At 35.8% G+C, this 23,110-nt stretch overlaps 1 protein-coding gene across 2 annotated transcripts in view; it reads right to left on the reverse strand.

The window, feature by feature from the left end:
- LOC146597100 (septin-2) overlaps positions 1–17,012 on the reverse strand; it is a 35,384-nt gene extending 18,372 nt beyond the window's left edge. For both annotated transcript variants that reach the window (XM_085302714.1, XM_085302713.1), the window contains exons 1-8: positions 16,926–17,012; positions 15,806–15,905; positions 14,205–14,291; positions 13,436–13,559; positions 7,670–7,804; positions 7,103–7,220; positions 1,117–1,218; positions 169–314 (exon numbers count right to left, since the gene is read on the reverse strand). In XM_085302714.1, coding sequence (XP_085158840.1) covers positions 169–314; positions 1,117–1,218; positions 7,103–7,220; positions 7,670–7,804; positions 13,436–13,559; positions 14,205–14,291; positions 15,806–15,905; positions 16,926–16,952 — 839 coding nt within the window. In that variant the 5' untranslated portion in view covers positions 16,953–17,012. The remainder of the gene's footprint in view (positions 1–168; positions 315–1,116; positions 1,219–7,102; positions 7,221–7,669; positions 7,805–13,435; positions 13,560–14,204; positions 14,292–15,805; positions 15,906–16,925) is intronic.
- Between the last annotated feature and the right edge of the window lie 6,098 nt (positions 17,013–23,110).

Here is a 23,110-nt window from a genome sequence, read left to right on the forward strand (position 1 = left end):
GGGGGGGGGGGGGGGGGAAGGGAAGAGAGGAAGAAAGTGGGGGAGTAGATCCACACTGTAGTCCAAGCTACTTTTGAATTAAGGAATTCAGGTTCTTAGAACTCTCTAGTCTTCGTAACAGAGTGATGCCACCACAAAAGGAAATGGGATAATTTTACCATTACTCACACCAGCATTGTGCGCAATTTAAGGAAATCATTGTGCTCTGGATTTTCAACTTCAACAACTCCCCAAGGATACAGACGGCCTCTGATTTTTTTCCCTTTCACCTCAATAAGTTGATTGGATCCAATAACAGCAAAGGGAATGCTAGCCTAGTTGAGACAGAGCAAAGTAAGTTACTGTTTTGGGGTTTTTTTTTTTTGTTTGTTTGTTTGGGTCTTTTTAGGAAAGCACACAGACACATTTAAGTAGCAGAACAGAGAAGGAGAAAAAGTAGCACTGACAAATGCATTAACTAAAATCCTTCTACATCAGTCAAATCAATAAATTCTATTCTGAACACTGCAACCTCTCACTCTTAACACCTGCAATTTTATTAGGGTCAGTTTGTCTTAATGGCACAAASGGAAATGACGCTTTGCCTTAGGAACACTTGACTGTTGTTGAAATACAGTTTGGGCATAATGTGTCATCTGACATAACATCATTCATGGAAGGCAGCCAACAGAAACATGCTTCAGATACAGATTAAGTAGCTAGAGGCTGAGAAATTCAGATATATTCTACATGCATCTTTGCCTCTAGTATCACAGCACAAAGAGGAAATGACTTCAGTAAAAYCTTTATCATCTGGTCTAACAAGAGGAAAGTCATTAATGAGTATAGTAAGCCTAACACATGCACGCTCTCTCTCTGAATGCATGTGAAACAGATAGCAAGTCACAGCTCCTGGCGAACGGTTCCTTACATTCGGGCGGGGTGGGAGGGGGAGACACCACAAGCAGGAACTCTGATGAAGTAAGGACCAGAATCAAAAAGACTAACTCAAAGTCAAGTGTTTTTCCAAAGAAAACTCAAATTTCCAACATATATTACAAAGGCACAAAGTATCTGCAAACATACAGTAAGCATAAAGAACATTAAAACAATCAATCAATTAAGAGTGAAACCTGCCTTTAGAACCCTGGTTTGTTCTTTAAATTCCTCATCTTCATCAGAATCTGCATCAGGGAGCTGATAAATTCTAATGCCATGTTCAGATATCTCATCCAGAACCTGRGTTAAAAAGAAAATTAAAAAGGGGAGAAGGGAGAGATTATTAGGCTGAAGTATATACATTGATTTAGCAGTCCACCACATCTAGAAAACTTGGAATATTTTTTGTGCTCTAGGTAGTTTGACAATGCTAAAAAAAAAAAAATCACCAGCAGAAACTACCAAGACTTATTATTTGATCTTATGTACTAAAAGTGTGTCTTGCATTGTATTAATTTCACTTCAYGAAGCAAAAAATAAAGTAACAAAAAAGAAAAAAATATCATTTTTTTTCCCATTTTGTCTTTATTCAGCAGACTTGCACCTCAAGTACATAAATATCCTAGAAAGAACAGCTCAACATAGAAAACCACTTGCCCAGCAACCTGCAAGTTCTGAGATGTAGGAAACAAATACTAAGTGGAAAATTAACCACATTCCTAAAAGGAACAAAGGAAGTCTTTACAATACAGCCAGATCTTGTGCAGGCTATTTTACTCTTCTAAAACCGTATCTTAAAAACTTCTGAGATTTGCTAACCACATATGATCCCTTTTGAAAAGCTTACTAAAGAGCATTTTTAAAAGCCAACATATTTTTTGAGATGAACTCTGAATTATACTGCTTGCAATAGATCTATTTGTGATATAATCTACAAAATCAGAAACAGATAACATTAACGGCAGCTCACCTGTCTTTGCACTCAAGAGAAACAGGCTTGCTAAATATTTTGTGATACTCTTCACATACATTTGCATATGACCTTAACTAGCATATTTTTCTATGTTCAATGATACAGAAATAAAGACTTAAAAATACCYATATCATCAAGATGTAATAAAGGCACTCTGTCTGCAGCCTTACTCAAGGAGTAAACATCAGAATTAGAATACTATGAATGTTAGCTACATCACTAATAAAATATTTGTAATACATTACATTCTTGCACAGCACTTTGAGGATAAAAAAAAAATGAGGCTCCTGACTCAAAAGTCAAAAACAGAGGTCTAAGGAAATAGAAAAAAAAAAAGCATACGCAAAAAAATAAAAAAAAAAAAAAAAAAGTCATAACAAGTAAGTCATTAAAGAAACAGAAGGTTTATGTAGAGGAAAAAGCAGGAGCTGCCAAAAATAAAGTTAATGAGAAGTAGCAAGTAAAGGCAGTGCATTTTGAGAAGGGATTCATTAACTTCAACATCAAAAACATGCAGTCTCTGTCAAAATACGTTTTCATGTATTTGACACCTACAAATATTGGAAGGACAATGTCTACTGTCGGTTGAATTGAAAAGACTAAGCCCACGCCCCACTTAAACTAGAGAAAGCTTTCAAAATCCATTAATAGGAAAACCATCCATACAGAGTTTTCTTTATTGCCACTAATGTCTGGAATTAGCACAAAAAACCTAATCTGTATTTCTGTATACATTCTTTTCCTAATGAAATCACTGCAGGGGTAAGTAGCTAGCATAATCCTAGGCCTCTAGCAGTTTCAAAAGGTGGTATTAGCCAATTCTTTTTCTGAAGCTTAACAAAATGCTTCTACTGCCATCCTATTAAAGAAAAAATATTTGAATAAGAAATACCAAATACACTGAACAGATTTGCTTTCCCTAAAAAGTGTGGTGATATGGAGAGAACATCAGGAATGCTGACAGTCTGCAGTAACTCTCTCTTCAAAGAGATCTTGGATGTCTTAACAGAAAAACATTAACTGCAAACTTCCTGTATTAGTATTCCCAAATGGTAACACATGGACTGCAACTACAGTCCCACAACTGGTACCTACATCAAGCAGTGGCACTATTGCAATATTGAACTTCTACAATATGTAAAGTCTGGGCATCCACAACATCACAAAAAGGTGGGGGTTTTTTTGTTTTTTTTTTTAATGAAGTGATAAAAACATTCAGAAATGTCAATGTAAAGATTTAGCACTGATATAATTGTGCAAGTCTTTTTTWAAAAAAACTAACTCGATAATATAAATACAACTAGGCTGTGAACGCACAAAAGGTCTTGATGAAGCTTCCCATAATATTGTTGGCTTCCTCCATCTCCTATTGTGATGGCAATCAGTAACTACAGTATAAATAAAACTTGTCCAGCTAGAGTTTGATATCAACTAGAGTTTAAAAAGCTGTTTAAAAGAAAGCAATCCCTCACACCTTTAGAAGAGAAATGACCATGTTATGAACCACAGTTACTCTCACAACAATGTTATCTTGCCAGGTATATAAACATGACACACACGGACACACACAGACAAGGAACTACCACCTATACCAACAGATACAACTACAATTTTAAAAGAAAAAAAATGGAAATGAGTTTTGCCAATAAGCAATTAACAGTTATGTTAGCTCAATTACATTTAAATCAATAAATGTTAATATTGTTTTGCAGAATGGAGGAGATTTAAACCATCACTAAATGGAAACAGACCATGCTCAGCTGGGATAGGTGGGGCAGTCCTGCAGTGTGTTACCTTTAAGTAGCTGCATGAAACAAGAAAGCACATGTAACCTGACTGAGATCTTAAAGATAAAATTCAAGTGAAACAATAACGGGAAAGCCAACAACAAGGGGTGCTAGAATAATATATTACAGCTGTTAAACCTAGTGCTTTCCTGAAAGGAAAAAAGAATTGCAATAAAAACAAACTGTATTTTATGGTCCTAACAATGAAACAGCATTTTGCTTCTGCAAATCTCAATTTTATTGGCCTCAGAGGATTCTGTGTTCCTAAAGATTAGCCTTCCCATGGGAAATTCAAGAAAAAAGTCAAAATATTAGTTCCCCTCTCATGAAGTCATTCTTTTGAGCAGGTTTCCTTAGCAGCCTTGCATGGCACAGCTTGTGAAACTGTCCTGCATTTCTTCCCACTCAAGAGTTTTAAAAAATAACTTTGAATTCCAAAAAGACAAAACAGGAATTACTCCAAGCTGGGTTTCCTCTGCAAGCTGATCTTGCTGCTTAGTGCAAAGCAGCAAAACAAAAACATTTTACTTTAGATTGATGGCCAAATGGCAGAAACATCTAAAAAAAAATAAAACTTCAAGCTGCGTCAGCAAAGCAGGATTTTGATTCCTATTCTTGATTAGAGATGCTGTTAGCCAAGACGCTCCAAGTTAGAACAATATACAGTAGCTAGACTTTCAAAGCTTTGGAACCACATTATACATTTGAGTTAGTATAAACTCAGTTTGTAGAATGACCTTTGCCAGGAGGGCAAAAATAACAGACTTCTGCTTACCTGTTTCCTAACCACTCCCTCAACAAACTACAGAGTAAGTGCTGTTGATTTTTTTCATAGTTATTCAATGCATAAATAACAATGTGGTGTCCACATCTGTTAGTCAAGATTGTTTTAAAAATCTTTGTTAAAAATAACATTGCTCTAAACTGGAAAGGACTAAACATGAGTGGGTACAGACAGAATATGGCAAAGAAACTGCCTTTAAATTAATCTGTTCATCACAGGACAAGTAAATTAGGATTCATCTCCATCTTCAAACATACAGGCAAATTCTTAAACTAACATCACTTGCAGAAGTATCTTAAAAAAACCAGGCAATTCCAATTCACATCAGGAAACTCATTTCCTTGCACTACTGCCATGTTTCAGCTAATATCCTGCGTAACAATACACAGTAGCGAATGTCAAGCAGCATGTGCACTACGCTGTGTTTGACCTTACGAGAGGCCACCGAACAGCAGGCAAAAGGAGCATAGCAGAAAAAGACCCAAGACAGTCACAGCAAACACTAAAACCTAGTGAGATTACACTCCTCTTCACTTCTCCCTCCATGAACAGTATTTCTATCAGATAAAATCATTTCACCAACACAATGCACGCTCAGGAAAAAAGACTGAAGCCAGCACAAGCAGCCAGACCTTGCTATTCCTTCASGTGTTCCTTCAATTTGCCCACAGCACCTGTGATCTCCTCATAGCATTCAAGGAGGAACACAGTAGAAGCTCAAGAGCCTGAGCAGATTTTCTCCCAGCAAAATTTACAAGTCCCTCTTATGTTCTTTACTGTTATAACAAATGCCTTGGTTTTCAAGTTTTTATATATATATATATATATATATATATATATATATTAAAAAAAAAAAACTTAAACTATTAGTTTATCATAAAGCTGGTCACTTTTGTATATGTATCTTTCTTCCCTCTAATGTGGGGCAACTGACTTCACTTTAAACTTGTTCACTCAAATATGGAAATTTTATTGCTTCTTGCCTGAGTTTTGCAGCATCACTAAGCTCTATACGAAMAACTACACTGCTAGCAGTATCTTACCTTGCTAGACTATAGTTGCTTACACATCTACACAAGCCACAGTCACACCTTTGATTGTGGCACTGATCTACCCTGAAAAAAAGAAAAAAACCCTCTGAATTTAGGTTGAGTTCAGCTAACATGCTATTTGGTAAGCATGAYCTGAATTAGACTATTTTTCTGAGACAATATAAAGCTGTAATCCTTCTTCAAGAAAACAGAAAAATAYCCGTGCAGAAAATCCTCTAGATTAAGAAACCAGCAACCATTCGAAATAACCGCCRGAAGACAGAGGATCACAATAAAAACATCTACCACTCCCTCCAGGAGAAACAGAAAGTAGTAGGCTAAGATTATATTAATATGTAAYATTAAATATAAAACATTAAGATATAACCTTTCCTTTAAAAAAATATTTGCACACTCTGGTGCAAAGTACAGACTGTGTTTCAGAAGTATTAATTTTCTCTGTACCCAAAGCATGATTTATTAAAYTTATAAAATCCAGCCGTAGGGCTTCTCAACTGATCAAATGGCTTTTGAGTCAGTATAATCTCATTTTTTTCAGGAAGTCAAAAGTTTAAAAAGTTCAAAAGAAAATTCAAAAGTCTGTAATTATGACAAATTGTACTGAACCACTTCTCAGTCTAATACAATCTAGCCAACTATGCATTTCTTTCTTCAACCAGGTGTATAAAGTCATTCTGAATCAAAGAGGATAAACTGGGAAACATTGAATAGTTACATTCACTGGCCAGGTTAGTCTATGATGAGATTAAATGGAAATGGAAATTAAAGTGCAAGACTTCTATGACTACAAATGTACAATATTATTGTAAAATACACTACAGTGGCATATTTGGCAGTGACTGGCCTGCCTTGGAAAGGTTTGGCAAACAAAAAATCAAGACAGCAAGTAAAACTTCCAATGTAAAAAGATACACTTTATTATTACTGTCTGGAAAACCTCTTCCTCCAATGTAGTCCTAAGTCTGGCCTGCTAGTTCATGTAAACAGATAACCTATTAGAAAAAAAAGTATGTAGGATTTTTTTTTTAATTCGTAACACTGGAGATTAAAAAAGCATCCTGCTAATACATTAGCCTAATTATCTTGCCTCGATATCAGCATTTAGTTTGTATCAGGGGTATGCTCATTAAGCATACCCCCAATCATGCCAACTTAACCATGTTYGGTACAAATCATGCTGCATTTAGGGTGCATAAACCAGATTTCTTTTGGATGAAACTAAACCTAAAAATACAATCTTAGAGCATAACATCTAATGCATTCCCACCACTCATGAGCATTCAGATGTCCATTCTGCCCACTAACTGAGAGTTATTCAGAAATACCATGTACACTACATGCATACTGTGGGGAACGGAGTCCTCACTACCAACTGTTTTGCTCAACAAGCCTGCCTGACCAGGGTGCACTACTTGTTAAAACAGATGAAGCCAGGAACAGCCAGAAGCACACCTGACCTCAATGAAGTTTCACCACCTCATATTTGCTGAAGATTAGGTCTAAGGCTAATATTCACCCTTCTTCAATTTGATTTTGGTTTTAACATTGTATGGGCAGCACTGTTCCRATGATCAAGTGTTAAACCTACTCTTCTCTTCAGCCTCTCTCTCTCCTTCAGCGTCAGTGTGTCGGCCTTAGCAATCACAGGGACAATGTTGACTTTTCCATGAAGAGCCTTCATGAATTCTACATCTAATGGTTTCAGCCTGCCAACAGGGAGAAAAAAAATGCAATGTATTAACATTACCAAGTAATGTATTAACAATAGATATTGTCTATTTCACGTATCTACACAAACAGTATGTTCGGCATAAAYTAAGAACACCTGTTGATCAGCCAGGTCACGTAAGGGTTGAATTGCAGTTACAAGTGTCACACTAATACAAAGTGGATATCACAAGCTCTYAGGCATCTGGGTGATAAACAGTGGAATACTGACTGCTTCAAAGCAATATTAAATACTAAAAACTAAGGGAGACAAAGCAGAGGAGAACATTAATCCTAAAAGACCATTTTAATTGCATCGGCTAACTGACAGTGTAGGAAGTAACTCTACTTACRTGAACGTTAAGTTTCCACATTTTCAGTTCAAGTAATGAAGAGACTTATGAACCTTTAGGATATGGCACTCTAAAATACAAATGCTTTTTCTTACCCATGCCCAAAGGGAGAAATGAAGTAAAAACAGCAATGGACTCTGTTGTCTATAATGTGGCGCCTGTTCAGACCACTCTCATCATGAAGATATCTTTCAAATTGGTTGTCAATGTATTGGATAATTGTTTTGAAGCTGTGGCATGGGGGAAAGAAAATAGAAAAATGTTAAATCAGTTTTAAAATAATAACAAAAATTATGAAACGATAAGAAGGGCAGTTTTTACGCTTTTCTTAATACCTCATATGTTTCAAAAATTAACATCCTAGCATTGTATCTTTCATTGAGAAAAATATTTTGATAATGCAAAAATATTTTCATAGCAATTCCAGAATATTTATTTATTCCTAGAGCTGCCTGCAAGTGTTCCTCTATCCATTGGATAAAAATGTCAAGTACAAGCTCAAAAAAGCACTCAGAGGTGAGACAACACAAAGACAGGAGCACAGGGTTAAGGACTTCTCTTTTTGGAAGGGAAAGGGGTGAGGATTTGTTTTTAAAGTCAGCAGACATATCCCAGATATCCTCCTGATTCACAATTCTGAYCCCAAAACTAGGTTTCCATACATATCATAAAATTCTGATGCTCTAGTCTGTCTGAATTAAGTCAAAATACGCTTGAAAGTCAAACACTGAAGCATTACATGATTAAGCTATTTTTGTTACCTTACAGAATCCTTTTCTGTTGACAAAGAAAAATAATTCCTACTTAGTTCAAGGCAATTTAAAAYTCACACTGTAAGAAAGTAAAAGTATACAAAGTTTGATCACATACATTAATTAGAATAAAGAGTGGTGATTAAAAACAGAAAAGAAAACACAGTGCTTTACTAAGAAAGTTGCTTAAGATATTCCAAAGCACACAGACACCTGCAAACAACATTAATAAAAAAGGACACTTTATATWAAGTATTGCAGGGGAAGGAAAATGAACACTGATGTCGATAAGATTAAGCAGGTAATTGTGTGTCATGGACATATCTTAAACTACTTGGAAAAAAAGCAAACAGAAAGCTTAAGTTGAAAAATAGTATTTCTGTTCTTGAGAAAGTGCAAATTTGATTGGAGAAACTTAAGAGGGAACAAACAAGAAAGTATAGAAACACTTAATGATCAGGAAAACAAACACAGAATCACTGCAAAAATCATGACAAGCACCAAAGCTCAAGCCTGTGGTGTGTGGCTCTGACAAACATAATGAGGGAAACTAACAAAAATGATGGAAGGGATCATTTGGATGGAACTTGATTTTCCAAAGTTAAGTAAAACTTTTGGATCTAGGAGGACTAAATCCATAAATGTATTTACATCTTTGCAAAATTTGCACTTTTGTAAGTCATGCTATAGAGGAGATGCAGGAAAACATGGAAAAGCCTTCATTTATTATTTTTAAGCCTTAGTGCTGCTTAAATCTTTCTAAGGACTAGCGTCTTAATACCTAAATATACTAAAAAGGATATGTTTTATATTCCTGCTAATCTTTAGATACTCTCCTCTTAGCTGGTGAAAGGTAACAAGACTAAAGAGGCACAAATATTAGGACAGAAACCAAGCACAAACAATGGAAAAACAACTATCACACATTTCTCTGGGAATGTAATCAGTTTACGTGCAGTTTTCTAGCTCTAATGGCTATAATTTTCCTTATAAATATGGCGTTAGTGTCCTGTACCTCCTGACTTCCGGGAAACACCTGGTTTATACCACTGTGCTATCATTACTTAGGAGATAGCACATCCTGTATTGTAACAGCAAACAACACAACCGCTGCATTTAAGAAGCCCGTTGGGGGAAAATGAACAATATTATCAAGCTGCCAAAGAACACAAATCCAACTTAACATAAGCCAGTAAAAAAAGAAAATTAGCAGCAGCCAGAAAGCCATATCAAAGAATAACCTGCGACACTGCAAGAAAGATGAAACAAGGGGTATGATCACCAACATCTACCAGTTTAATTCTGTAGACTGATTTGTCAATCAACCTTCTGATGACTGTTTCATGTCCAAAATCTGGACCAAATTTTTTTTCTTTCTTTCTATTGTAATTCCCCTCTCTTCTGTCTGATGAAAGATGTTACTTTAAGGTCATTTTTTCCCAATAGTCCCAACATACTTGCACATGGCAGATCCTGTGTGTGTTTCCAAACTCCCACCATAGAGAATTCTGCCGTTCTCCAAATACAAGCCTCAGCTGATGCCAAGAGTATTTCTAGATTTAGTCTGGTTTGATTCTAGAATACAGAACTCTAGCTAAAGCTGAGCTGAAACTCCAACTACTGCTTCAAACAGCATCTAAAGTAGTAATCACTTTGGCTAGCATCTACCTTTTCTTACAGGCTGTTTAAGTAGCAATATTATTTGAAAAACAAAAGATAATTCACATTATAGATTCAGTAAAACATATTCTCTAATAATGCATTTGCCAATCTAATATTGTTGTTCTTCTGATCCATGCTACCCATTGGACAATCTCCTGTCAACTCATTATCATTATTAGCATTTTTTCTGTGATGGAAAGTACATAAAACTGACCCCAGCTCCAATCCTTGAAATTCAAACTCTAGAAGTAAACTATTTCATGAGCGCAAGCACAGAAACAAAAAGAGATTAGGAAACCTACTCAAGAAGAAAGATTTTTTGAAACAATATGAGTGATTACCATCTCCTAGAAGTGTTGTGCCAGTTTGATGACTTTCTTCACTTCTCTTCAAAAACTAACCTCAATAAAATCCATTACCCTGAATAATAGGTACCCTGCATAAATTGCAGCTTCTCAAAAAAAAGTTTGTTTTAAAAAAAAAAAAGAGAGAGAGAGAGAGAGAAGAAGAAAAAACAAACCTAGACCAGCGCCATCTACTGGTTAACTGTAACTGCAGCAAATGCCCATGAACATAAACAAAAGTTCATGAACATGAACTTGCTGTTTCCTTCAGAGTAACAAGGAAGGAAGATATTGTATTAGGTTAGTCTTGACTAGAGGTTGAAACAAAGAGTCTATCCATCCAAGTTCCTATGACATCCTGTAAAGACCAACAGACTTTGTTTATCAAAATGAAACTCACTAGTGGCCTAGAGAAGCAAAATCTTTTTCTGCAACTTCAGAAAACAGGGATAGAAAAAGAAATTTAAAGTCAATTGTATACTTTTGCACTGTAGTATGCAAGTATTATTTGTTCCTATAATGTACTTTGATGTCTAAGAATTGCTACAGAAAACTAAGTATAACACACTAAATTGTTCTACTGGATCTGAATCATCATGCAATGACCTTATTTAGCAGGCTTCTAAAGAGAAAAGGGAAAAAATCCCAACACACAGGTCTCTAAGAAACATCTTACCAGAATAAACAAAGGGCATCAGAACACAATCAACAGGAAAAGCTCTATGTAACACAATACACTGGCTGCTGAGCTCTTGACTCCAGCGGAAGGAAGCTCAAGTCAACAGTGCATAAAATAAGCAAAAGGTATACTGCAGTCCAGAAAGATGTCTTACTGTTATGCTGAAGGACTGATTATTCTTAACTCAGTAACATAAGAAAAGTGCAAGGAAAATAATGATACAAATCCCAATGTAATTTGACTTCCAACCTTTCTTTTAATAGATTTCACACTAATGCAATGTACCTTTGCCTCCTTCGTTTTTGCTGAGCTTCTACAGTACCCCACAGAAAGAAAAGAGAAAACATGTCTGATAATTGTATTCTTCAGAGTGCTCTGAATAGTACACTATGCTGTCAAAAAAAGACTACAAAACATTTTATTAGCAGCATTGTACGTATATATCAGCTATTTGCTCCCAGGTCTTTTCCAGGTCCAGACCTTCCAGGTCTTTAACTAACACTGAAAAACTCAAATGATATCAGCGTTTACTCCATGCTCCCTTTCTCTGGGCAGTGAAAWTTTTTTTACATTAAGATTCCCTTCACCACCACTGAGAAAAGTTTCAACAAAACTGAGTGGCAAAACAAAAAAATTTATACTTTCTTAGAACTTTTTARAGAGACAATTGCATGGAAATTCAAAGTTTAACTTCCAATTTCCTTTCCAATTTAACTTTCCAATTAGTAAGCACACTAATATATCACATTTTCATTCAAAAATGTATTGCAAGATAAATTTGCCACATTGGAAGAAAGGTGTATAGTATGATTTTGAAGCTACATTTATGAACAGACATATTAACTCTAATTTTATGCTATGAACTGCCTGGTTCCTTCATAGCTGCTGTACCATATTCTTTCTTCATGAGTTACTAAGCAAGAGTGCACGTAGTCCAGTGTATTTACACACAACTAGTTCAGCTTTTAAAGGTTATCAGTGCCAAAAAAAAAAAATAGAGCTAAGAAGTAACTGAATCATAAATAAAACATAGTCCTACCCAAAGGGCTGGCATTAGACTATAAGAAGAGACACTCAAAAGTACTGGTCTAAAAATAAAAATAAATAAATAAAAAACCCATAGAAACTGTATGGGTCAGAAACAAAGGAAAGATGATCAAAAAAATTTTCTCCACCAGAACTCTGCCCTATCCGACTTGCTATGTTGACAGATTTGAATGCAGATATCAGAGAACCTTATAGGAGGAAAAGCCATTCATTTTAAGAGAGAATCCTAGACAGTCTGAAGAATCCTGGAAAGGACCAAGTCCTTCCAAAAAATTAAAGAGTAGAGAGAAAATTGAAACAGGCAGTTATACACAAGTAATACAATTTTCCTAAATCTGTGTATTTTAGTCAACAAAAGAAATAAGAAACTTGTTTTGAAAGCTTGCACAAAAACTTAATGATCATATAATTGATGATATGAACTACAGCATCCAGAATGTAAAAGTTCTTAGAAAACTTGATTTAACCATAAGGTAACAGGGTTTAAGGAACTGGACTCAAATACCCAGGAGTCAAATGTACTACCAGGTTACTACTCAAAATCCAAGGCTAACAGCAAAATTCTGCTTAGCCTCAGGAAACCTTAAACCTACACAGGCTAAGCACAAGGCTTCAACAGTGCGATGAGAGAACACTTAGAAATACTAATTACAAAGTTAAAGAGACAGCTAAACTAAATGAACTCAGCCAACTCTATGACTCTAATCAAAAGGCTGCAAATAAAATAGCCTAGATATTGAATGAATCATTTAACACCAATCTCTTAGTGTGAGCCTAAACTAGGGAAGATTTAATCCACAGACACAAAAATACAAACTATTTACTACAGGAATTTTTGCTGTTGTTGTTACAGGAAAATAGTCAAAAGAATTTCAGGTGGTGCTGCATTTCTATTTATATATGAATCCAGCACTACCAGAGTTTGGTTTAAAAAAAGATAAGATCTAACCAGTTTTTCATTTCATGACTAACACATTCTTCAAATGCATCTCCCAGCACAGAATACCCCTAAGCTTTCCTTCAGATTTTTATTCACCAAACATCAAGTGTTATTTCCACAAAGTTACAGTGAAAGAACTAAAGCGAAAGGTTCGCCAAAGCATGAGAACTGTATTTCCCCAAAAACATTTTCTTTCCAGCCAAATAAGGACAGGATTCAAAAAACTCTCCACCATGAATTCAGAATAACACTACATTAATGTTAAAATAATGAACCTGCTGCTTTCCTTTACTCCATCGCAAGAACAGGACAATACACAGTTCTCCAAATACCATTTCCACCAACTGAATCACTGAGGTACAGAAAGACAGACAGATACACTACAGGGGCACATAAAATATGAGCTCTATCAGGCAAAGCATTATCTACACACATACCAGTCCTGGCTGTTAATGGCATCTCCATATCCCGGTGTGTCAACTACTGTTAAACGCAGTTTCACCCCTCGTTCCTCTATCTCTACCGTAGAAGCTTCAATTTGAACTGTTCTCTCTATTTTCTCTAAAATAAAGGAACATTTTAGTTGTTATTACTCTTATAAATGCCGCAGAAACCCCTGTGGGAGAGAGTAATAGAGGAGGAAATGCTATTTGAAGTGTATTATTACTATATGACATAGCATATTTTAAGGAAAAATTATAAAGAATCAAGTTAATCAAAATTTAAGAACAAATTTTTGTCAATAAACAAAATGTAATCAACTAAAAAAGGCTGTATTACATATAAATACGCAAAAATAGTTAAAATCATTATCAAAAATAAATAAGCATGTTAGATTTTTTTACAGAGATACAGAACCTCTAATAAGGATTTAAGGCATGACAAGTGAAAAAATTAAAGGAAACAGGTATTAGGGTAAAGCCATATTTAGGCATAGTGACACCTAAGTGGTTTGGGGTTTTTTGTTTGTTATGATAACAAGTGACAAAGAAACAGCAAAAGCTGCTGAGCCTGTGAAAGGGAATACAAATAAGAAAACAATAGCTCAAGAAACTACAATTTGGAGGGTTAAAATATGGCCAGATGGTGAGAAGAGAGAGTTTAAAGCATGAAATTATCACCAGAATGAAACAACGTAAACTGAAGGAACATGAAATTTAGTATGGTTAGAGATACGTGCTGGAGGAACTGAGAGACCACATTTACCTGCAGCTCCAGGAATATAACGTTCTGGATAAAGATCAGTCAGGAAGAGACTGTTAATTAAAGTGGATTTGCCCAAACCAGACTCACCTGCAAACAAAGTAATTCAGATAATTAAGCACATACTCATTAAAAAAAAAAAAAAAAAAAAAAAAAAAACCACACACTCAAAAAATTCCTCTATCCCCAAGTCCATATTACAGAAGAAAAATAATTTGTTCATCAGGATGCACCCTAGGTTTTGAGATAAAGACATCAAAGGTTCAGCTAAACAGCTTTAAAACCACAGATAAAACAGTAAAGGCTTGTTTTTCAAGCATTGCATGAAAATGCTGAGTTTACTGTAATAGATTTCATAATGAAAGCTAAAAGGTCATATAATACTGAGTTTAGATCTAGAGATAGTGAATTTACTTTATGGAAATACAATTTTTTTTCATTTAAAATTATGAAAAGAGAGTTTGCAACTCTCCTGTGACAGTTTTTGTGAACTTTGAAGTGTTCCTAACCTAGGAACCGAAGCTGAAACATAGTTAGGAGTGAGAAAGAATAAAGTAATATYAAATCACCATTCCAGGTTGGCATTCTTATATCTAGGGTACATACACCATGTAAAACATTTAACAAAGAAAATCATAAAAAGTCATTCAAAAGTCACCTGAAAAGTTCCATCATCCTAAAAGTTCAGGTCATACAAATTTTGAAATGATTTTGTCCTACATTAAAGTCTTAAGTTAAACCAGTAAATGCAATTACTAAATCTTTATTTCATAAAATTCTAATTCATTTAGAATAGATTAGAGTCAGCATTTAAAAAAAAATTGTCCATTTTAGATGTTATTAATCTAATCTTATAGGTGGAGAAATAATATGTATTTATCATCACAAACTACCTGAAATAAAAAGCTCTACACTGATCACAAATCACTTATTTATTGTAGAGAGTTTCTTAAACACTGTCACCAAATAATCCCAAACACTACTACAGAGCACAGGAAAAAGGAAGCATTATGCATCTCTTCACATTCATTTTTCAATAACACAGTTCCAGAGTAATTATTATAAAAACATGGTAGTGATTTGGACTCCCTATGCAATCAGGTCACATTAAACTGACTAATGCAAGTGTAACTGAGCACATCATTCAAATTGGCTTTGCAGTTAAAGAGCCTTCCATCAAATTCTTCTACAGGCACTCTTCATAGAGAAATTAAAAATGTACTTATAACAGAGTGAGTCTGTCTAGAATACTAGAAACTACAAGAATAGCATCACAATTTCAACAGCAAGACATKCGTTTTGCACAATCTTGTCTTCATCTGGAGAAACGGAATCAAAGAAAGATTAAGCAACTATTCCTAACATCTGATGATGAGTCAGAAACACAAGAATGTCCTGTTAGTTCAAAGTCATCATCTTAAAGTCATCTRCAAATACTCCCTCCTACAGAATATGACCAAATAATACGAGAATTAGAGAGTGGAGAGGTTCAAAGTTTTTCTTCTCTACATCAGGCAATTGCTACCTAGGAACATGTATGTGGCTAATGTGAAAGAAAACTTTTTTTTGTTGTTTTACCAGTCAAAAATATTTGAGTCACATACCAACCACCATCAGCGTGAATTCAAAGCCCTTCTTTACAGACTTCCTGTGGACCTGGTTAGGCAGATTAGCAAATCCCACGTAGCCTGCTGAGTCAGAAAACTGACAAGAAAAACAAAGCTGAGTAAAAATGAGATCCTCTTCCCCCCAAAAAAGTTGAACTAGGGTTCACTTGATCTTATACCATAAAGCATTAAAGTACACAAAGCACATAGAAAAATAGAGAATTAAATGATTTTTTTGCGCTGTAGCCAGGCAGACTTTGAAATAGGCCCATTTGCCAAGCAGACTGATACAAGTAGAGATTTAGTAACTACTTTTGGCTACACAGAAGTTTTTCCTCTGTAACAAATTCTGCAAGCTTACAAGAACACGCTGTCATTAATCTAAAGCTGTAAATTCTGCTATAAAGAAGTTCCAAGCTAGAATCAAAACTGTGTTAAAATTTAGTATTTGCCATTAACATCTTCTGTAAGAATAAATAATGTGCACGCTTGCACACAGAAAAGCAAGAACACTGTAAAGCAGAGATAACTAAGATGCAACCAAAGATCTTCTGCTTGTTAGATTGTTCATCTATCTTAACAATGCTAAACTTTACCTGGTAAGGGATTAGGGCCATAAAAATGATGGTTTGTTTCACCATCTGCTATAAACTGCAGCCACTTGATGTAAAGACTTACTAGCTAGGTGTAAGAAATGCTTTCTTCAAAGATGAGTTTATAAAAAGAACAGTTTTGATACAATGTCGCACTGCAAATACTTTCCATCTGCAAAGTGGGAGTGAAAAAAAATCTCTTAAAGACAATTATGTTATTTGCTAATAATCCTTTTAAAAACCATCCAGATGGGCAATATTAGAAATGAAGATCTGCCAAATGAAATTTCTGGAGGTGAACACATCACTGGAAATGTGTAAGCAAACATRGAATATCTGGCAAATATCTGAAAGTCTAGAAATATATATAAGCTGTGTTTTTACTAAAAAAATTCCTTTTAAGAAATATACCTGAAGCAATAATATATTATTTATTCAGTTGTAACACTTCAGTAAAACCAGAAGTACTTTCAGAAGCTGAACAAATTCAAAATAAAATTTTGGTAATGCAGTATTCTATTTACCTTTACTTTTTCACCTGATTGAGACATGTTTGATCACTCCAAGTTTCAGACACTGGAAAATAAAATCCATAGTATGTACGTTAGCTGAYTTGAAGATTACATTAATTGTATTGTGCACTGAAGTGCATGTAATAATCACATTTTATTCTAATAGAACGAAATGTCACGTATTCAAAGATTATCTGTACACTGCACAATAAACTAGCCATAATGAAATTGCCTCCTTCTGTGAAGCTATTCACATAAAATATTACACAGTATTATCAAAAACAGAATACTTCATCTACATATTTTGCAGACTTAAAGAAAAGATAATTTTAAACCTCAAAATATTAGAATTCAGTACCCTTAAAGAGCTTCCATCCATCCTATCTCTAAAGAAAGAAAAATCATTTATTGAAAGCAAAAGCTGAGCGTGCATAGTACTTTTAAATTTTTTTAGTTCACTTTGGTTCCACAATTAGCTAATAAAACCTGAAATTCAAATTCTCCCTGTTCCTAAACCTCTATGCAGAATAGAAGAAATCCTTTTTTCTTCTACTTTAATCCTTTCCAAAGATGAATTATGCTTTCTTAAAAAACTGCTTACTGATAATTGAATGTAACATAACAGTTGTCCAAAAAATGAAATTTGAGAATTGTGACTGCATGTAAGGATTCTCTAGAGAACAGGTATGGATACCTACTAGCTTTCCAAGTGAAGAGTGTAACATTGTTTCCAGTCACTTCAAAGTACTGTTAGTAGATACTAGGACTACACTGACTGTTGCAGATTCTTGGGTTTGGCTAAACCATATTAGACATGAAAATTCACCATGATCTGAAAGACTTTCACAAACGTTAGGAATTTAGTTTCAGACCTGCAGAAAAGCTGCATTTTGGCAAGCTCTTATCTTTTTACTCAAGGACGTTAGTTGTGCTATAGATTAGTGATCAYGGTAATAGTGAAGCCCTTTATTTAGGGTAGCTGCATAACACTGACAGGAAATGAAAAAGTGGAAGGAACACTTCACAGCTTGATTTGTTGACAACACCGCTCTTGGCCCGGGAAACAGGGGGAAGTGACCTACGGAGGCACCTGCATGTTCAGGCACAGATGCTTTCCTGTTGGGTAGCARGAGTCTTTCTAGCAGGATGCCATACAGTTTCTGGCAACTGCAGTTTGACAGTCAAATCCTAGCATAGACATTCTAAGCTTGGGACTTAAGAAAAACCTGAAGTTAACTTAATTGCAACGTGGATTTTTAATGAGGACATGTACTTYATTTGCCCTGAATGAGACACTTCAAATTCTGTCAGCTGCATAGACACTATCCACCCTGTAAAAAAGGAATTCTTTTTTTCCTCCACCAACCACTTTCCCACACAGCCAGTTAATTTATTTGCTAATGAAAGCCTTCTACATCCATTGCCTTAAAAAGGAAAAAAGAAGAAAGGAAGAAAGAAAAAGGAAGAAAAAGGAAGAAAAAGAAAGAAAGAAAAAACAGGAGGTCTTGATCCTAATCATCTTCTGATTGTCTCTATTTGGCATTCCTCAAAACTTCATGGGAAACACCTCACAGAAACAGTTTCGAAAAAACAAGAGTTTATTCTTCTTTGACCAATACATATGGGCTCATTCAGGCTTCCAGCCAAACCATGTTAYAGATGCACGAAGACTGTGCATTCCTTCATCACAACTTAACTGATGGTTTTAATTCATTGTTTTGTCCAAGTTTTGTTTCTACATTTGGAAACTTCTGCTGTCATCTTCGTCTATAAAAGAACAGTTTAAAACAGACGAGGAATCATACTAAATGCTGACACAGATGCACCTTCTGGCTGTTTTCTCACTGCAATGGAAACACAGAATCAACCCAAAGCAGCTGCCTACAGTAAAAGGGAGAAGGGGGAAACAACTCAGATTTATATTAAATTCTGTAACTACTTCTGCTTTAAACTGAAAATGTAGACACATCTATAGCAGTACTAACCAAAGCCCTCAATTAGGAAGCAGGTGAGTGAAAACTGTCAGCTGCATGAGACACATCTGGCTTAAAAAAAAAAAAAGTTTGTCATCTCATAAAAAGCTAAATTTACAACTCATTCCACAAGCAGAACTTATCAAGTCACTTCTCTGTGGTGTTGCATTTTATGATTGAATTACCCTGTATCTAATAATGCATGGRCACTGAATGAAGCTGCTCCCGAGCTTGGGCATTTGTAGCTGCTGCTCATTACCTCTGATATTAAGGTATCGCAGCTCAATGAACACATGGAATTTATGAAAATTAAATAATTTACAAGTATTTTCAAACACAGCTACAAAATATCATGGATCAACAAATACTARTAAGCCAGAGATTAACAATAATTTCCTTTAAAGGTTCTGAACTTCTCTTCCATACAGTTCTGATATTAAAAGTCAGCTTAACATAAACACGATGTATCTATTAGTTTAGAAAACCTAAGCAATTTACAGTGTAGGTACTCCGCTACAAAAGCAAGAGATGGTATTTGTGCCTGTTTCTTCTTTTATCAACGAAGGCGTAAGAATTAAAACAGATCACATTATGAACCTCCAGAATTTTCTGGGAGATCKTTATCTATTGCACTGGACAGACTTCCTGACTAGTAAGTCAGGACATAAGATACATTTCCTAGTGATTACTGCATGCAGAGAATGCTATTTTAACGAACAAGCTAAAGGTCAAGTGACCTCAATCTCTAATAGGTCACAAAATTAATTAAAAAAAAAAATTTTTTTGTCTGCTACTCCTTTCTACCYAAAAGGGTAGGACAGCTCAAGCTGAATAAAAATTGAACAGTAGAATTTTTTACTTCAGTCCATAAATCCAAGCATACCTGAAATTTTAAAAGGGAGTTAAAACCTTTATTTTTTTTTTTTAAAAAAAAGCCATTTGATGTGTATAACTATGAAAGATAGTGAATCCAGTAAGAATAATTTAATATGGATAAAATTTTATTAATAATAATTGCTAATAACCATCAGCATTATGGCATGATTTATTAMTTCTAAAGGAACACAGTAATACTTAAGAGGGGTACATGCCTAACACACTTTTAGAGAAAAATGCTTTTCCAAAATGCTTAAATATGACGCTGTGGTTCAAAAGAATACTCAATTGTTTAACCCTCAACATCTTATGCAATTCATAATACTGCCCTCATGAGGTTTTCTAAAAAATGATTCAGTCAACTGACTTCCCTTGATGATCATGAGTTATCCTTCTGAAGCTTTATCATATTACAAAAAAATCTATATTTACAGACTACCAAAATCAGACAGCAACACAAAACAGTATCTTACATCATCTTACAACACCAAATCACTGCAGCACGTAAAGCACTGCTTACAAGTACTACCTTGTAAATGGGTCAGACCACACTAAACATCAGTAACTGCAGAACTCCTGCAATCTCGCTGCATCCAGCTGATTCATACATCAAAATAATGTGAGGTTGACTGCTTGACAACACCCTGACAGCTGCACATCCAAGAAGTGTAATGCTTGAATTTATCAACTCTCCATAAAAAAAATAGGTGGGGGGGGGGGACAGGAGGAACAGAAGAAGTCATAGCTGTTCTATTTCACTTAGATTTTCAAAGGATCATCTCAGTCATCAGGAGATAAGCAAAGCAGCATGTATAAAACATTTCAGAAAGAAAGAAGTAGCTAAAATCCAACTGCATTAACACATGCATTAGCAGTCAAACTATGTAAATCATTATAGTCCACATTTTTGCACATCCAGCAGAAGAGAGACAGTTAAGCTACGGTATAGCAATGTTGAACAAAATTTAAGTTCTGGACTGGATATCTTAATAAAATTTARTTTTGGATCTCACTGGATTCTTGTCCTAAATATTGTGCTGTTCTACAATTGAAGGGACCAGACAATCACCAGCTTCAGCTGCAGTAACCTTCTCTACAAATACAGAGGCCTGGAACATGCCACCTTACCATCTCCCGCTAGGAAAARGTATTCCACTGAGAGAGAAAGAGAAGGGAAGGAAAACAGGTCATTTCCTTTGTTCCTGTCAGGATGCAAGAAGTAAACTATTGGGAACAGGCACCCTGGGAGTTTCTTAACAGTAACTAGCACAAAGAAAGTTCTGTGAAAAATGGACAGAGTGTTTCCATATAAGGATATTAAATAATTGTTTTAAAAGTCACTTCGGAGTGACTACAACAACCATTTCCACAAGCAGATTAGTCTTTCTGAAACATCATCTTTCTCTTCACTTGATATTATACAGCTTTGTTTCCTTCTTAAGTGTACGATAACTGAAAAAGCAACTACAAAAGGAAACAGTCAAGTAAGTAGGTTTCTGAGTGCTGGAACTGGCCTCAACAACACCAGCACTGTGGAGTCACATTTCCAAACTTAAAGCAGAGAAGAGCAAAAACAAGACTCAATAAAATATCACAGCCTGATTTCTCATTTGTCACAAAATCCTATGAAAGAAGGATCAGATTCAAGTATTGAGGCATGAAATTAGAAAACAAATTTAGAGCTTCTCAAAGCATCTCACATTCCAAGAAATATGGAAGTCTGGTGAAAAAAACACACACACACACACACACACTGTATTCTGAACTGCAAATGGGCGTATTAAAACACAAAGCAGTTAATTCAAAGCTATTTTATGTAGCTGACATTAGCAACGTTCTATGAATCGCTCAGTTCTATCAAACAACTGCGGGTCCAGCAGAGCTTGTTCTCTGCATCATGCATTGTATGGAGTCTGTCTCTACCTTTAGGGTTAGAAATCCCATCGCAGGAGTTCTTATGACAAGCATCAACTCCACCCATACTAAAGGCTGGGAATGATTCCATTTTCTTCTTTCAGAAACAGTTGTTACCAACTGAAGGAATCCTTTTCTGCACATTAACAGTTCAATGCATCTCTGCATTGTCCTGCTTGAGGAAGCAGAGCATGGCACTTTCACCAACCTAGAATTCAGAACGTAACAGAGCAAACAAAAATACAGCTACAGCACTCACAGATAGACCAAATTAAGTGTTTATCACCTGCTTTATACTAGAATTCATATTCAGCCTGCATTATCTTAGAATTCAGTGTTCATAAGCTTTACAGATTTTTATTTTTGATAAGGTATTTGAACCATTAACACACAATATAAACTACTATCTTCATTAATGGGAATGTAGTGCTTCTTACTTCAATGCCTTTAAAAGCCCTCTTGATGTCAAGATAAGCCCTGTGGCAACTTTCACATTGAGAATGCAGTACATTACACTTAYGTGACTTAACAGCATACATAAACACAGCAAAGGGAGGCAAAAACTAAGGAAGTGACAAGGAATAACTCTGTATAAATGCTGTTCTTTAAAGGAAAGGTCTAAAAAAATAAGTGCATGAATCTGGAGTTCTGATTCTAAATTTCCATTTCAGTGTTAACATGTTACTTCAGACAACTTACTTTCTTATCATCATTTCAATTAATACACTCCCTGAAAACGCACAACAGAGGCAGTAATACAACTGATCAATGATCAGTTTTGTATCCTGCATGCAAATGATAACCTAAGACTTAAGAAAAAATTTAAGGTGCATTTGCATCTGCTGCCAAACAAAGTGGTTTTGTGTAGCTGTAGACTTGGCACTTCTACTTCTGCATCCCCTTGTCCCTTGCAACTAGCGCTTGGCTACATCTTGTGTTGCGTTTTTTAAAAGCATCTGAGGAATGCCAAATAGATAAAGAACTTCCTGCTTCCCTCCACACCCTGCATCTCCAGCTAAATTATGGTGGGCAGATCCCAGCAGCCCAGAGGAGCCTTGTCCACGTCTGAAAAATAATGCATGCCTTGCTTCAAGAACAAATAAAACTGCGAATAAAATAGTCTATAACCTGAAGCCTATACGGAAAAAAAAAAAACAAAAAACAAAACATAAAAACACAGGGTTTGCGCTCGGATATGCTTCTCCGCTCCTCATACATGAGGTCAAAAATCCCTCCCCCGCCCCATCGGAGGGAGAGGCCGCCGGGACCGCTGGGCCGAAGCCTCCGCGGCAGGAACTGCGGGGCGCAGCAGCGGGCAGATGCCGCGGCCGCCCAGGCGGCCGGGGGCTGGGAGGGGAGAGGGCAGCGGCAGGGGCTGCCAGGGCCCGAGCGCCGCCGGGGCCCCGCCCGCGGGCGAGCGCCGGGGCCCGGGCC

Source organism: Rhea americana, unplaced genomic scaffold (genome assembly GCF_003343005.1).
Source record: "Rhea americana isolate MKP2758 unplaced genomic scaffold, rheAme1 scaffold_191, whole genome shotgun sequence".
Lineage (NCBI taxonomy): Eukaryota > Metazoa > Chordata > Aves > Rheiformes > Rheidae > Rhea > Rhea americana.